This window comes from Aplidium turbinatum, chromosome 11 (genome assembly GCF_918807975.1).
Source record: "Aplidium turbinatum chromosome 11, kaAplTurb1.1, whole genome shotgun sequence".
NCBI lineage: Eukaryota > Metazoa > Chordata > Ascidiacea > Aplousobranchia > Polyclinidae > Aplidium > Aplidium turbinatum.
This window is the reverse complement of record NC_137482.1, coordinates 13,100,144-13,114,602: the sequence shown is the minus strand read 5'-3', so window position 1 is coordinate 13,114,602 and position 14,459 is coordinate 13,100,144. Positions and strand designations below refer to the sequence as shown.

The window sequence follows — 14,459 nt, the reverse complement described above, 5'->3', positions numbered from 1 at the left end:
TTTTCATCGCCGGTCCGCGCAAGGCTATTTTCAATTTAAAACTGGTCCGCAGGAGAAGAAAGGCCGGGAACCGCTGAGCTAGAGAAGAACACTAACTTGAAATGATAGGTCAAAATAAAATTCAAAGCGATACAGGCACAGAAATGATTTGCATCACTATTGGGTTGATTTGCAATAAATCTTGTTTGGGAAAATAAAAAAAAATTTTCACTCACAAACTTGGTTTTAAATTTACGCTTTTGTTATTGCCGGAACAATCGGAACAATGTGTTGCTATGTAATAAAATAATATCTATTTGAATTAGATTACTAGGCTATACAAATAAAATCACATTTCGGTGATCCTTCCCGTATTTAAGTTATCAATAAAATATTTTGTAAGGAGTTCAGTAAACACCCATTATTTGATTCACTAAATAACTTTAATTGAAATCATGTTTGACAGACAATCAGTTCGCGTCATATGGCAATCCTCAATCTGTACGAAAGCACAGATTATTTCATCACGTTCTTTCAAACCAGCAAGATAGCAACTGACCTGTTGAATTTTTGTAAAGAAATGGTTCATAGAAAACATTAGCACCCCCAGTGACTGATATCAAAGTGGGATCAACTTGATTGTTTCCAGTAGTTGAAAAAATCTTTGATATTGCGGCAACTCCAACTGGGATTGAGCCAAGATATAGATGTAAAAATAATTTTTAAACCGTTTTTTAAGTTAATTCTAGAATTAAAAATTGAAAGAAAATGCTGAAATTCAACAACACATATGCTATTCTGGTTTTAAATAAGCTAAATTATTAGAAAAGTGTTTCAAGTGATAACCTCCACTTATTCCGACGTTTTTTCTAGCATCAGAACATGACTGACTTTTTCAGAGGGCTGGATAAGGTGACCACTACCTGTCTAGCATGGCAGAACATAGAACCTTTTTGCTTTAAAATAACTAAACATGAAATTCAATTTCGATACAAAACATCACGAGTAAATTCTAAAATTATAAAAAAAAAAAAAGAATTTAAATGTTTTCAACCAATCACCAGCAAGAAATTTAACATGAGAGCACAGAGGAAGAGTGGCCAGTATGAGTCATTAAGAATCAAATTGAATATCCTTCCCAGCACAGTTTACAATCAACAGGAAGTCAATTTGAATTTGTCAAACAAGACTTTACAATAGTTTTTGTAGCATGAAATAGCATGCAATTATTTCGAATCATAGCCGTACGAACCAGGGGCAGAGGGGGGCAGCCGCCCCCCCCCCTGTTGTTTCAAAACGTCGCAATTTCGGGCATAATCTTGCAATTATTAGGGCAAAAATTGCTATATGAAAGCTACAAAATTGCATGAAGTAAGAACAACTATAAATCAATATCTTTTACTTATCAAACTAACTACAGCCTCTTATTTGCACAAGAAATGTGCTGCAAAATTTTCACTTGGCACACCCGTATTAATGAATTGTATTGCATGGTGATCAAACTGTAGTACGAAATGCATTTAACCAACTGCATCATGCCAATTTGGGAAACCACTAAAATATGTCTCTAATACTTTTGTGAAACTGCCCAAATCAAAACGCATAATTAGCTATATAGCTAATTTTTTCTATTTTCTCAAATGCATCGTGTTGATTTGGGCAGCTGAAAACATGAAATTATCTGATGAAATTGATTAGTCTGTTTATGCAACTGCCCAAATTAGCGTGAGGCAGTTTTCCAAAAATGAACAAATTCATTAATTTTTCCCATTTACATAACTGTATCGTTTAGATTTGGGCAACAACAAAAATATGAAATTATCTGATCATAGTCTATTTATAAAACTGCCTAAATTGCCTTGATGCAGTTGCCTCGGGATCAAAATTTACAAAGTGTTTAATTTTTTTCATAATAAGCCTATCCATAAATGCATCATCTTGATTTGGGCAACTACAAAATATAACTTTATATAAGTCTGGTGAATACTTTTATAAAACAATTCGGGTAGAGAGGTTACAGTACTTTTTCAACCATAAATGGACATAGCTAAGCAACACCACAACATTTAACAAAAAAAAGTTTTATATATGCCTGTTAAATGTAATGTTAATGTTGTGGAGTTGCTTAGCTTTGTTTGGTTACTTTTATAAAACTACCCAAATTAAAATGATGCAGTTGCGCCCCAAAATAAAAATAAAATAGTAAGTTGTTTATGCAACTGTGTCATGTTAATTTCACCAACATTTAAAATGCTACTGCTGAAATATATAATCTCAAACCAATCATAATATATTCATTTATTTCAAAGCTTTCCAAACTCAAAATCTGCCATGCAAGCTGGCAAAATATTTGCTTTGCTAGATCTTGTGTGAAACATGGCAGCTCCACTTTTTTCATTAATATCTTGACTTCTGTTCTGTGGAGACAAATCTAGTTGTTTGCATTAACTTGATCTGTTTTTTTCTGTTTGCAAATAAATGTTGGCAAGCTGCATGCATAAAAAGTGTTTCTTGTGATGATGTAGAAAGCATATTTTTATAGTTTTTAGCTCAAGCATTCAACAGTTACTGCTGCACGATGGCATGCATTGGTTATGAGTAGCGTACTATAATTTACTGCAGATGTATTGTGTAGCCCTTGGTTAGCAAGCGCCTACAATACTGCAGAAATTTGACTATAAAGCAACATATTACATACCTAAAACATTATATCTGGATGTGTAATGTGTATGCCTATCTTAATTTTGATATTACCTCATCGACATAGCCATAGATATTATACAATGAAGAGTTAATTAAAGCACTTAAATGCATACTCAATGAGGTGTTTTAACACAGATAAGTTATTTTTAATTCTCAAATTCTCCTGCAATTCTCTTTAAAGAATTCTTGTATGTATTCCTGCAGTAAATACAAATAACAATACAGTACATTTTGGTAAGTACAAATATATATCCGGTTGCTGATTTTCCTGATATGATTTGTGCAATCATATAACTGCAGACAGGCTTCATTGTTTCAACTTCAAGGTCTATTATATAGTGCACTTGGTCTATATAGGTCTAATTTCAACCAGTAGCCTACCTTATACTTTTTATACAGAATATTTAAGTGTTTTTTTTTTGTGGTGTGTAAAACAATATTTGTTACTCCTACAGTACCTACCATGCCAAAGTACAGAAGCATCAAATAACGCACAAGCAAGGTATCTTCAAAAATAAAGTCAGTTGTTCTATGTTGATTACTTTGGTAAGAAAATCTAGCTAGCTGGTGATCTTGTTAGGTTAGTTTTTCACTATTATCATGCACCGCATACATTATATTTGGGCAATTTTTATAAAAGCGTGCAGATTTGGGAAAATTTTCGTTCTGTCCCCCCCCAAAATGGTTTGGTCTCGTACGGCTATGTTTCGAATCATTACTTAGGGATTTTGAACTTTTAAAAAACGTTCGTTTTCTGTATAATCACTTTCAACTTTAAGTATTGTAGCATTGCTTCACGTTGTATTGTGTTCTGAAATTATGGCATTCTTGTTAAAGTTGGTTTTGTTACAGTTCATCAATTGCCTCGTGTTTATAAATCAAGAACTCCTTTGCTCTCAGACATGTTAAGTGTCTTGCTGGGGTTCCTTGTTGTATCCAGGCATATCTACATTATCCAGGCTTCTACCAGGTGGTTGAAGATTTAGATTAAGTGGACTTTACGTGTCCTGCCTCGGATACAGCCGCGCATGGTGTCGAACAGGCAATCTTTGGAATATCGCACCAAGGCTCTCTACACTCGGCCATACAGCTGACATGCAGCAGCTATAGTGATAAACTGATAACATTTAAATTTTTTTAAGGTTTTAAAATTTCCTTATAATTTTTATAGCATTTTTTAAAAGTATGGAAATGTGACCCAAAAATTATCTCAGAGAAAACGCACTCTAAGGTACAGTATATGGTATTATAACAAAATTTACGCTTCGTATTTTTTACATTGGCATAGATAAATTTGAATTTCAGTTTTTGTGCTGCGTGTTATAGTATAGTTCTTCAGTGACTTTGCTTGGTACACTTCTTGTTGGTCATATGTAATAAAAAGTCATACTTGCAATAACCAGCGGTAGAACGAGACCAAGGAAAAGTGTTCCGGGCTGACGGCTATAAATTAACAGCTGCTTCTTAAACAAAGCAAAGAACACTTCGACTACCTTCGGTTTCTCAACCTGAAATACAAAATAACTTGGATATCGCCTTTGATACAATATTATTACATTTGAAATGTAACTTATTCAATAATAAACCAATTATTAAAGTCACAAATGTTGTACCTTTGCAATGGCTGGGTTAAAAATGGAAGAAGGTTCTCGAACAAGATTGACGTCATCTTCATCAACGCTATTCGATTTTGTGACGATGGATGATTTTAATCGATTAACAATCTCGTTGTTTGATTTGTAAAAATCTAAGAAAGAGAAAAGTTGGAAAATAGGCAAAAAAAGTTTCCAAATACGCTGCAACAAAAACAACGGCACTGAAAGCCACTGCTCCATTTCAAAGAATGCTTAATTTTCTCAGAAAAAGTAAATATTTTAAATCTGAAATATTCTCTAATGTAAACAATAAAAATCGGCAACATTATGCGCAGAATGATTTACTTCTTCCACGATCTTTTTCTTGATCTTCGACTTCATCCTCTTCTCCAATTTTCAAGAATACTTCTTCTAATGTTGGCATAGAAACTCCAAAGCTTTGAACATTCATGTCATCTCCCTTTGTCTCAAGCCCTCGAAATAAATCTGTAAAACAAGTTGACAATTTTTACTTACAGGATGAAAGTAAAAAGTTATTGCAACGTGAAAACATTTTTTTTTTAGATAAAACAGTATAGGCTATGTTGAACTTTGACAAAAAAAATTTCAACTCAGTGCTGAAATCTTGAAGGTTCCATACTTGCAGAAATTTTGAGCCACCAACGCAAACCCGGAAGGTCAATATTACTAATATAAGGCTGTATTTAGAAGTAGCTTGTTATTACATACCTAAAAAGTGAAAACAAATCCATTCACGCTGTGACACTCGAGATTTGTTGGAGTTTATGGTTTCTTTTCAAGCCACCTGCTAAGCTAAACGGTATTCAATTGAAAAAGTTGAACAAATTCATTTAGTAGACTTACGTGCAAAGTGTCCAACTTCGGTGATAGGCAAAGTGAATCCGAGCTCATAGCCGGTAGCACGCTGCAATTCCGACCCGGTTATGTTCGTTGCTATGTATTCTTTGACCGCATTGTAATCTCCAGCAGTTTTTGTTACAACGCTGGAAATTTTTACAAGTTTCTGTTTAGCGTTATGATCAGTATAGGTTGTATAGATGCGTAAAGAGCTAGGAGTCTAGAATAATGTATTCACAATCCATGTCATAAAAATATTATCGTCAAAGAAAATACTGAAAAAGAATTATTATTACCTAAACAACCATAACATTTTTTATTCGATACGTTTTCTCATGACCTAACCAAGATGATAGCCGATGCCGAATCGATTCTTCAGGAACAAAGATGAACCAACGCACCGAAGCTGACCACGGCTCAGAATGACTTTTCGATCTGTGGGCAAATCAAAGACTGTGCAAGTTCTGAGAGTACAAGCGTTGAGAAGGAACGTATACCCAGGAAAGGTTTTGAATGACCGCTTTCCTGAGTCTGATATATTTTTTATATATTTTATTAATGACTTCGTGCACGAGAGATCTCACGATTTCTATTGTCACCGTATAACCTACATTCTTAGCTTCTGTCCGTTACATGAAGCCTATAGATGCATACTTGGAGCAAAAATTACAGAATCAGTTAGCACTGTGTTTTAAGCATCGCTTCCGGATCTCTATTGATAGCCGGTTTGTAAATGAGCCAGTTATCTTAAGCCCGAATCCAAATACGCAAACCAACGCCGAAAAAGAAGTGAATAAATGTATGAGTTACGTGTTTGAGTTAAATATTCTGAACAAATCACAAAAGCAATATTGGCCTATGTAAATGCTGGTAGAGCTATAGTTGGCCACCGCCAATGATTCTGTAATGCAGATTCTGTGTTTGTCCAAATCATCAATAGATAACCAGAAAACTGTACAAACCAGTTTTTTTATTTATATTAAAAAAATTTCGGTTTTGTGAAATGCAGACATTTGTTAAGCAGCAGTCTTTAAAAAACGATGAAAGTCTTTTACAACAAGTCTCATGTTTACCACTAATAATAAAAGTCATAAAAAGTTTCTGTAACATTTAATACGATTAAAATTCATTTTGCCTTTTATAACTTTAAAGCAAGTAAACCTTTCGCAATCAAAAAGGTGCTGCTACATTCAGGTAAAGTCATATATTTTGATGCTTCGTGTCTACTGTAACCTGTGCGTAGTTGTAGAGCTAATACAGGGACAAGAGAGACGTGTAGACAATTTTCTAACCTGCCAGGATGTCAGCTTCGTCCATGAAGTGAGTGGTTAAAAGCGTCACTCTGCCTTTCTTTCTGGCACGCAGCACATCCCACAAAACGTGGCGAGAATATGGATCCATGCCGGCTGTAGGTTCATCAAGTATCAGCACCTTTGCAAGGTATGATCAGTTAGCTGATGATATCCGTGACGCGACAATTTATCGAAAGACAATTTATCGAACGACAGCTATTGAGAAGAATGCAGGAGGAATACCGAGAGAAGCAGAGAAAACTATATATGTGTTTCGTCGACTTAGAAAAGGCATTTGACAGAGTACCAAGGAAAGTGATGGAATGGGCAATGAGGAAAAGAGGTATACCGGAGGTATTAGTGAGAGCTGTGATGTCTATGTATGAGGATGCAAGAACAAAAGTGAGAGTTGGATCAAATTATTCAAACGAGTTTTCTGTGAAGGTTGGTGTACACCAGGGATCAGTTTTGTCACCTCTGATATTTGCTATTGTGGTTGACGTTGTAACTGAAGGAGTGAGGGAGGGCTTATTGAGTGAAATTTTGTATGCAGACGACCTGGTCTTGACAAGTAATAGTATGGAGGGAATGGAGAGAAAGTTTGAGAAATGGAAAGAAGCATTTGAAACCAAGGGTATGAAGGTGAATCTTGAAAAAACAAAAGTGATGGTGAGTGGAGCAGAAGGAACAGTTGTTGAGAGCAAAGTAGATCCCTGTGGAATATCTGGCAAGAGAGTGATGAGAAATTCAATGCAATGCAAGGAATGTGGAAAGTGGGTACATGCAAGATGTGCTAATGTCAAGAGAGCCGCAACAAGATTGGCGAAGTGTTTTGTTTGTGGGAAATGTAGTAAAGGAAGGAATGAAGTGGAAGGCCATGATGATGAGTTCTGCCATGGCATCGAAACAGTGATAGACTTCTGTTATCTGGGTGATCGGATAAATGGAAGTGGTGAATGTGAAGCAGCGGTGACAACAAGGGCAAGATTGGGCTGGGCAAAGTTCAGGGAATGTGGGGAAATGTTGTATGGCAGAAAATTTTCACTAAGGATGAAAGGAAAAGTATATCGGAGCTGTGTGCGGCCTGCAATGCTATATGGTAGCGAGACATGGGTATTGAGAGAGAGTGAACTGGCAATCCTGAGAAGAACGGAAAGGTCAATGGTGAGAGCAATGTGTGGGGTGAAAACGAGAAGGGAAAAAAGGACTGAAGAATTGTTGGATATGCTAGAGATGAGAGAGACCATAGACCAACTGGCAAGGGCAAATGGAGTAAGATGGTATGGACATGTGATAAGGAGGGAGGAAGGAAGTTTTCTTAGAAAGCCACTAGATCTAAAGGTGGATGGGAAGAGGAAACGCGATCGTCCAAGAAGAACGTGGAAACAACAAGTGAAGGATGAGTTTAAAAAAGTCGGACTGAAGGAGGAAGATGCAAGGGACAGGGTGAAATGGAGAAAAGGGATTAAGACAATTGCTGCGCGGAAACAATCGGCCACCCCCACTAGTGGGGAACAAACCGACGATGGATTATGATGATGATGAGTTAATCGAACGACAGTTTATCGAAAGACAGTTTATCTAACGACAATTCATCGAAACGACAGTTCATCGAACCGATTGTTTATCGAAACGACAGTTCATCGACCGACTGTTTATAGAAACGACAGTTTATCGAACGACGAAGCACATATGCAATGGAATACTCAGGGGTTAGGGGTTAAGTGTTAGGGGTTAGAGTTAGGGGTTAAGGGTTATGGTTAAGGGTTATGGTTAAGGGTTATGGTTAAGGGCTAGGGTTAGGGTTAGGGGTTAAGGGTTAGGAGTTAGGGGTTACGGTTTTAGGTTAGGGTTAGGTTTTCGATAAATTGTCGTTCGGTGAACAGTCGTTTCGATAAAGAGTCGTTTTGATTAACCGTCGTTCGATTAATTGTCGTTCGATTAACTGTCGTTCGATCAATAGTCGTTCGATAAACTGTCGTTCGATAAACTGTCGTTTCGATAAACTGTCGTTCGATAAACTGTCGGAGTACCGATGATATCAATAAATGATATGAACAAACGATAAAGATCTGAAGTCCCTTCATGCACATTCGCAAACATTAAACACGTAGCGCCTTGTGTTGCATATATGTAACAAAAAGTTTTGAGAAGTACATGACTATGGAAGAGTACTGTAGATTGAATGCTTGTAAAAAAAAATAAACATAATAAACAACTTTCAATTAACTCTCTTTATAGCCCATCCCACTTCTGAAAATTTGCAACAAGTTTTACAACTAAATATTCTACGTTGGTTGTACTACATCTTTCTGAAAAAAAGTTCCAAAAATTTGACTTTTTTTTCTTGGACGTTATAGTATTGTTACAGACGGTTGTTCGCCTGGTCAAACGTCATGTAGAAACCGTTCGGGTCTACTGAATATTACGTCATGGAAATTCCTAAAACATGAGCCAAGATTGCACCATCGACCGTAAGACTCGTGTCAGACCGGTTTAAACCTGTTTCAGTTTGAGACCTGTTTGGACATGAAATATTGCGTCACGAACTGCTCTCGTGCCTTTGAGTTATCACAAATTTTTCTGATTCATTCTCGAAGTTGTTTGTTGGAAGTCGGTCGCACATTTAACTGGTTTATTTGGTGCTTGCTAGCTGGACAAATTCTCCGTCTTTTATCCAAGTAATCTGTATCGTAGTGACAGTTTTGAGGTGTAAGGCGTTGCACCAGTCATTTCGATAGCCGCGGGCTAATTTTACAGAAATACACTGTTTGAAAAGAAGTTCAAGTGTGTGTTTCTTCGGTCATTATATACAGACGAACGGATTCGGGAACTTTATGTTAAAATTTTCCCACAAAGAGATTATGGTTTACTGCTGTGACCATAAAAAATAAAAGACGAGTTCTTGTCAGTTGGTAGGTCAAGAAGAAATTAAAGCAAAAAATAAAAATAAACGACGATTATTGTTAGCTGGTGGGCCAAGAAGCACTTGAAGGCATAAAAATAAACGACGTGTTTGTTGTCAGCTAGTGCAGAAGAACTAATTAGAAGTACAAGAAATAATAAAAGAAGATTTGTTGGTTGGTAGTCTACACTCTTACAGAAGCAAAGAAAAGTAAAGACATTTCTTCTCAGTTTGGTACTGAAGAAAAATAACTTTGACAATCATTGGCAAGAAAGAAGATTAAAAGACAATCCATCTGTGCTTGTAGATTCAAGTGGAAGAATCCAAGCAAGTTTTGTGGACTTTAGGACTTCATACTCGTACAGCTACGGTATCGTGCATTTAAATTCTTTTTTGTATTTTTACTGTCTTTGCAGTTAAGTTTTTTATAACTACTGTAGCCTAATAATTTTGTGTGTTTGTGCAACTTAATTTTTTTAATTGTTAAATTTAGCCCCAACATTTAATATGTCTACACTCGGTGGCGACAAGGACTCGACCGCCGTAGACTCGACTGAGTTTAAGCCTGATGATGTTCTTTACGGTCGGGCAGGCCATTCTGGGGAGGGACCCATTAACGATGAGGCTAAGTCAGTTCGAGAGGCCCGGCATCTTAGACGGGATATTTTGACTCAAATTGGGAAACTTTCTGTAGCCCTAGGTTCTTTGAGTGATAAGCAGGAACTGTTAATTTTTAGATCTAAGTTATCTACTTTAGAAGAGGAATTACGGCATTTCCATGCTCTTTTGACTAAAATCTTTAACTCTGCGATCTTGGCAGAACTTCGTGATAGGGTAGACCCCGAATTTAACTCGTTAAAAAATAACTTTGAACAAAAAGAAAGTGAGTTCTCAGATATGTTGGATGCTGACATACATCCTGAGGATAGCGCCTCAAATGTAAGCACTAGGATGTCTATGACTTCGTCTCGGATAGTGGCACAAATTAACCTGCAGCTAAGACGAGAGGAGCTCCAGATACAAGCTGAGGCCGAAGCGAGAGCTGAGGCCATTCGAGCTGAGGCTGCCGCGAGAGCTGCTGAGGCCATTCGAGCTGAGGCTGCCGCGAGAGCTGAGGCCGAAGCGAGAGCTGCTGAGGCCATTCGAGCTGAGGCTGCCGCGAGAGCTGAGACCGAAGCGAGAGCAGCTGAGGCCGCCGCGAGAGCCGAAGCGAGAGCTGCTGAGTTCGCACTCAAAGACGCTCAGTTGAGGGCTGAACAACGTAAAGAGGTAGTTTTAGCTGAATATCGATCAGAGGTGGGCTCTCGGCGTAGCTCTAAGAAGAGCTCTTCTAGGCATTCCAGAAATGAACATCAATCGCAGTTTAATTTACATAACCTTTTCCAAACGCCCGTTCAACCTGTGAGTGGACCAGGGCAATCCACACGTTTTCCAGCTGTTTCAGGAGGTCTCGGGGCCGCGGCTAAGGGTCTTCCGAATGCTGTAGAGCCAAGGTCTGCGAATTACAACCGAACTCCTCCCCCAGAGCGTACAGGTCACGGGGCCGCCATTAGTAGTAATGCTTTGCCCCCTTCACAGTTTTCTGCGCCGCTAGGGTTTGATCGCCCAGCTACACGTAATTTGGGTGGTTGTGAGAGGCGTATTGCGTCTCCTGATTTTAACGTGTGTGAGGATCGTGGTCGGGCTGTGCATGTGACTGAGCCCACTCAGCCCCTTAAGGGATATAGCTTGTCTTCTCCCGCTAAATCGAGTTCTCAACAGCAGGATTGCTTTTTTGAATACCAAAATAGTAGGACGTTTTTCGATAAGGCGGCCTTGATTGGTTACGATGGTAATAATATGCCATTTATCTTCTTTAAAAATCGTGTTACGGCCTTAATGGCAGCTTCGCCCTTTAAGGGGATTTGTTTGACTTTGTTACAAGCAGCTTGTGTTAGAACAGCTGCGCAAACGATTGCTAATTTGGTTTCTGACACCCCTGGCTTGTCAGAGGAAGACAGGATAGAAATGTCGTTAGCTCGCTTGTCCCAGCGTTTTGGGGTTCGTGGAGGTCTTTTTGCAGAACCGGAAATTAGAAAGTATCGCTATGGTAGCAAATTGACTTCGACCTCTTCCAGTGATCTGAAAGAGTTTAAAGATGAATTATCGCAGTGTTTGCTTTACGCGCAAGCTTATGGTCAGCGTGACAAATTGGAAGGACGTTTTGTTTTGGATTTGGCTAAGCGACTCCCGTTTGACGCTAAGCAGCGTTATCTTGACTTTTTAGGTGATCAGTATGGTGGCACTAATGAGCCTACTTTTCAGAGTTTGTTCGATTTTGTTGTACGGGAGGAAACGCGTAAGTCGACTGATTTTAGCATTATGCTAATGGGCGATTCTGGTGAGTCGCAGCATTTTAAAAAGTTTGGCAAAGGAAAATTGCCTTCATGTCCGGTTAGGCAGACGTCCGTAAAACCCCATGATGATGTGATGTCAGGGAGTTCGCAGTACTCGACTGTTGTTGGCGCATCGCGCGGTGGTGAAGCCAGACGTAAAAACCTACTGGCATGCATTTGTTGTTCGTCACGTGGTCAAGTTGAATATCATTTTTTGTCTAATTGTAAAGAATTTCTGCGCTTGACACCTAAAGATCGGAGAGATGTCATTGTGAAAGCTGGCAAATGCTTGAATTGTTTGCGCCAGCATATGGTTAGGGATTGCGTTCATGCAAATAACTGTCGTAAGTGTGGGCCTAACAACGATAGGAAACACTATTTTCTTCTGCATGATTTTTATGTGACGTCACATGATTCTCTGGATTCGGTTGGGAAAGATGATGCTCGTGCCAGAGTTCCTGTGCGTAATGTTAAGATTGGAAATGTTAAAGCAGCCTTTAACCGCGTTACTGCTGCTCGTGTTTTGAATCCAATGACTGGCAAATCGAAGTTGGTGTATTGTCAGCATGATCCTGGTTCGCAGTTGACGTTTGTTTCGAGTGACTTGGTGTGTGAACTTGATCTTAAACCGTACGATAAAGCGTCGTTTAAAATGGATACCCTGGCTGGTCAGAAAGCTACTTGTGCTGACCTTGTCAAACTCAACATCCAGTCGTTAGAGACAGATGAACTGTTTTGTGATATAACTTCGGTGGTTAACCCAGCTTGGGCTGATGATGTTAAAACTTTACCGCATAAACAAGATTTAAATGGTTTCCGTCATTTTCATGACGTGAATATGTTTCATTTGAATGATTGTAGTACTGTAGATGTACTGATTGGCAACGACAACGCTTATTTGATGTGGGCAAAAGAAGAACGTGTTGGTGAAAATCGTAGTGAACCGCATGCTTTACTCACTCCTCTCGGTTGGTTGGCTTGTGGTGGTAAGTCACCCTTAGAGGAAAGCGTTGCTAAAGTGTGCAGAGTGCAGACGTCTTCAGAGTCGGATGTCATCTCTGGCTTTCAGCGTAAAATTGAGTCTCGTGATATGGAAATAGCAGACCTGAATAAAGTCATTCAGGATTTGACGTTGCAAAATGAAACCTGTGAATTGTCTCGCAATGATAAGTTGGCTAGAGAACTTGTTGAACCGAATATTGAGTTGAAAGATGGTCGATTTGAGATACCTGTTCCGTTGAAGGAAGATATTGATCTACCTAACAATTTTGTGTTGGCGTCAGATAGAGTTGCTGCTTTAAGGAAGAAAGCTTTAAAACAACCTGAACTTCGTGATTTCCTTACTGACACCATGAAAGATCTTAAATCAAATGGCTATATTGAGCGTACTGGTGAAGCAGGAAATGTCAAGGGATTTGAATGGTATTTACCATACTTTGTTACGTCACAATTAAAAAAGCGCATTGTTTACGATGGCAAATCTCAATTTCGAGGAACTTGTGTTAATGATGTAATGTTTTCGGGTCCTGACTTGTTAAACCCTCTGGTAGATGTCTTGGCTAGATTTCGGCTTGGTAGATTTGGTCTCATGGCTGATGTGACTAAATGCTTCTTTCAAATAAAGTTACCCGAGTTGATAGAATCAGCTGAATTTCACAACGCCCTGAGACAGAGAGAGATAAACTGGGAATTTATACCTCCGTATGCTCCGGCGCAAGGTGGCGCCTGGGAGGCAATGGTTAAACAATTTAAAATTGCACTTTTTCACATTTTGGACTCTTCAATTCGTAAGCCCAATCTTATTGAACTGCTTACGTACACAGGCAGTGCCGTTCGGATCGTGAACGAACGCCCTTTGGTACCTTTGAGTGACGACCCTAGGGATTTTACTGTCATCACCCCTGCCTCACTTTTGACCCCATACTTAGACCCATACTGTGCTGTTGGGCAACCACATGATCGTGACCAATTAAGAAGGGATTATCGGTTCAATTTGTCACTTTCTCATCAGTTTTGGAGTAAATGGATCGATTTTTACTTGCCAGGTCTTCAGGGCCGGAAAAAATGGCTAAAAATGGCCGAGAATTTGGAGCCTGGTCAACTTGTAGTGGTAGGTTCTCTACAGGACATTGGTAAACGTGGGAAGTATCAACTTGGGAGGGTGCATGAGGTAGTTCCACAAATTAGTAAAGGGAAGCCTGTGGTTCGTAGAGCTAAAGTTGCCGTCTGCAACTATGATGAGAGTACGGGGAAAGTGAAAGTAGACTATGTGTTGAGGGATATTTCGTGCCTCGCCCCCGTAAAGAACACCTAAGTGTTAGGGTTTGAGCCTGGTTTTGTCTGCGGTGGCCGACACTTGTCTGAGCCCAGAACAGTCGGTTATTATCGCAACCATGGTATATAGCATCATTTTTTGCGTGTACCTACTACCTATGGTACCAATTTCATGTATCGTCGTGTTTATTTTTATTGCTGTTCATTCTTTGCATGCCCTTTGTATTTGCGTATTAACTTAAACGTGAGTGATTCAAACAATTTGTGTATCATGTGTTTTTATTCATTGGCTCACAATTGTCGTCAATTCTTTTTTAGTTATGCCATGTCAGACTGTCATAACTAGGGGCCGCTATGTTACAGACGGTTGTTCGCCTGGTCAAACGTCATGTAGAAACCGTTCGGGTCTACTGAATATTACGTCATGGAAATTCCTAAAACATGAGCCAAAATTGCACCATCGACCGTAAGACTCGTG

The 14,459-nt window shown here is 38.9% G+C and overlaps 1 protein-coding gene across 1 annotated transcript in view; it reads right to left on the bottom strand.

The window, feature by feature from the left end:
- Positions 1-14,459, bottom strand: part of LOC145780224 (cholesterol transporter ABCA5-like) — a 73,216-nt gene that overhangs the window by 24,037 nt on the left and 34,720 nt on the right. The window contains 7 exon segments of the mRNA XM_082591927.1: positions 539-664; positions 4,073-4,190; positions 4,296-4,429; positions 4,623-4,763; positions 5,142-5,301; positions 5,476-5,570; positions 6,428-6,566. Coding sequence (XP_082448053.1) covers positions 539-664; positions 4,073-4,190; positions 4,296-4,429; positions 4,623-4,763; positions 5,142-5,301; positions 5,476-5,570; positions 6,428-6,566 — 913 coding nt within the window.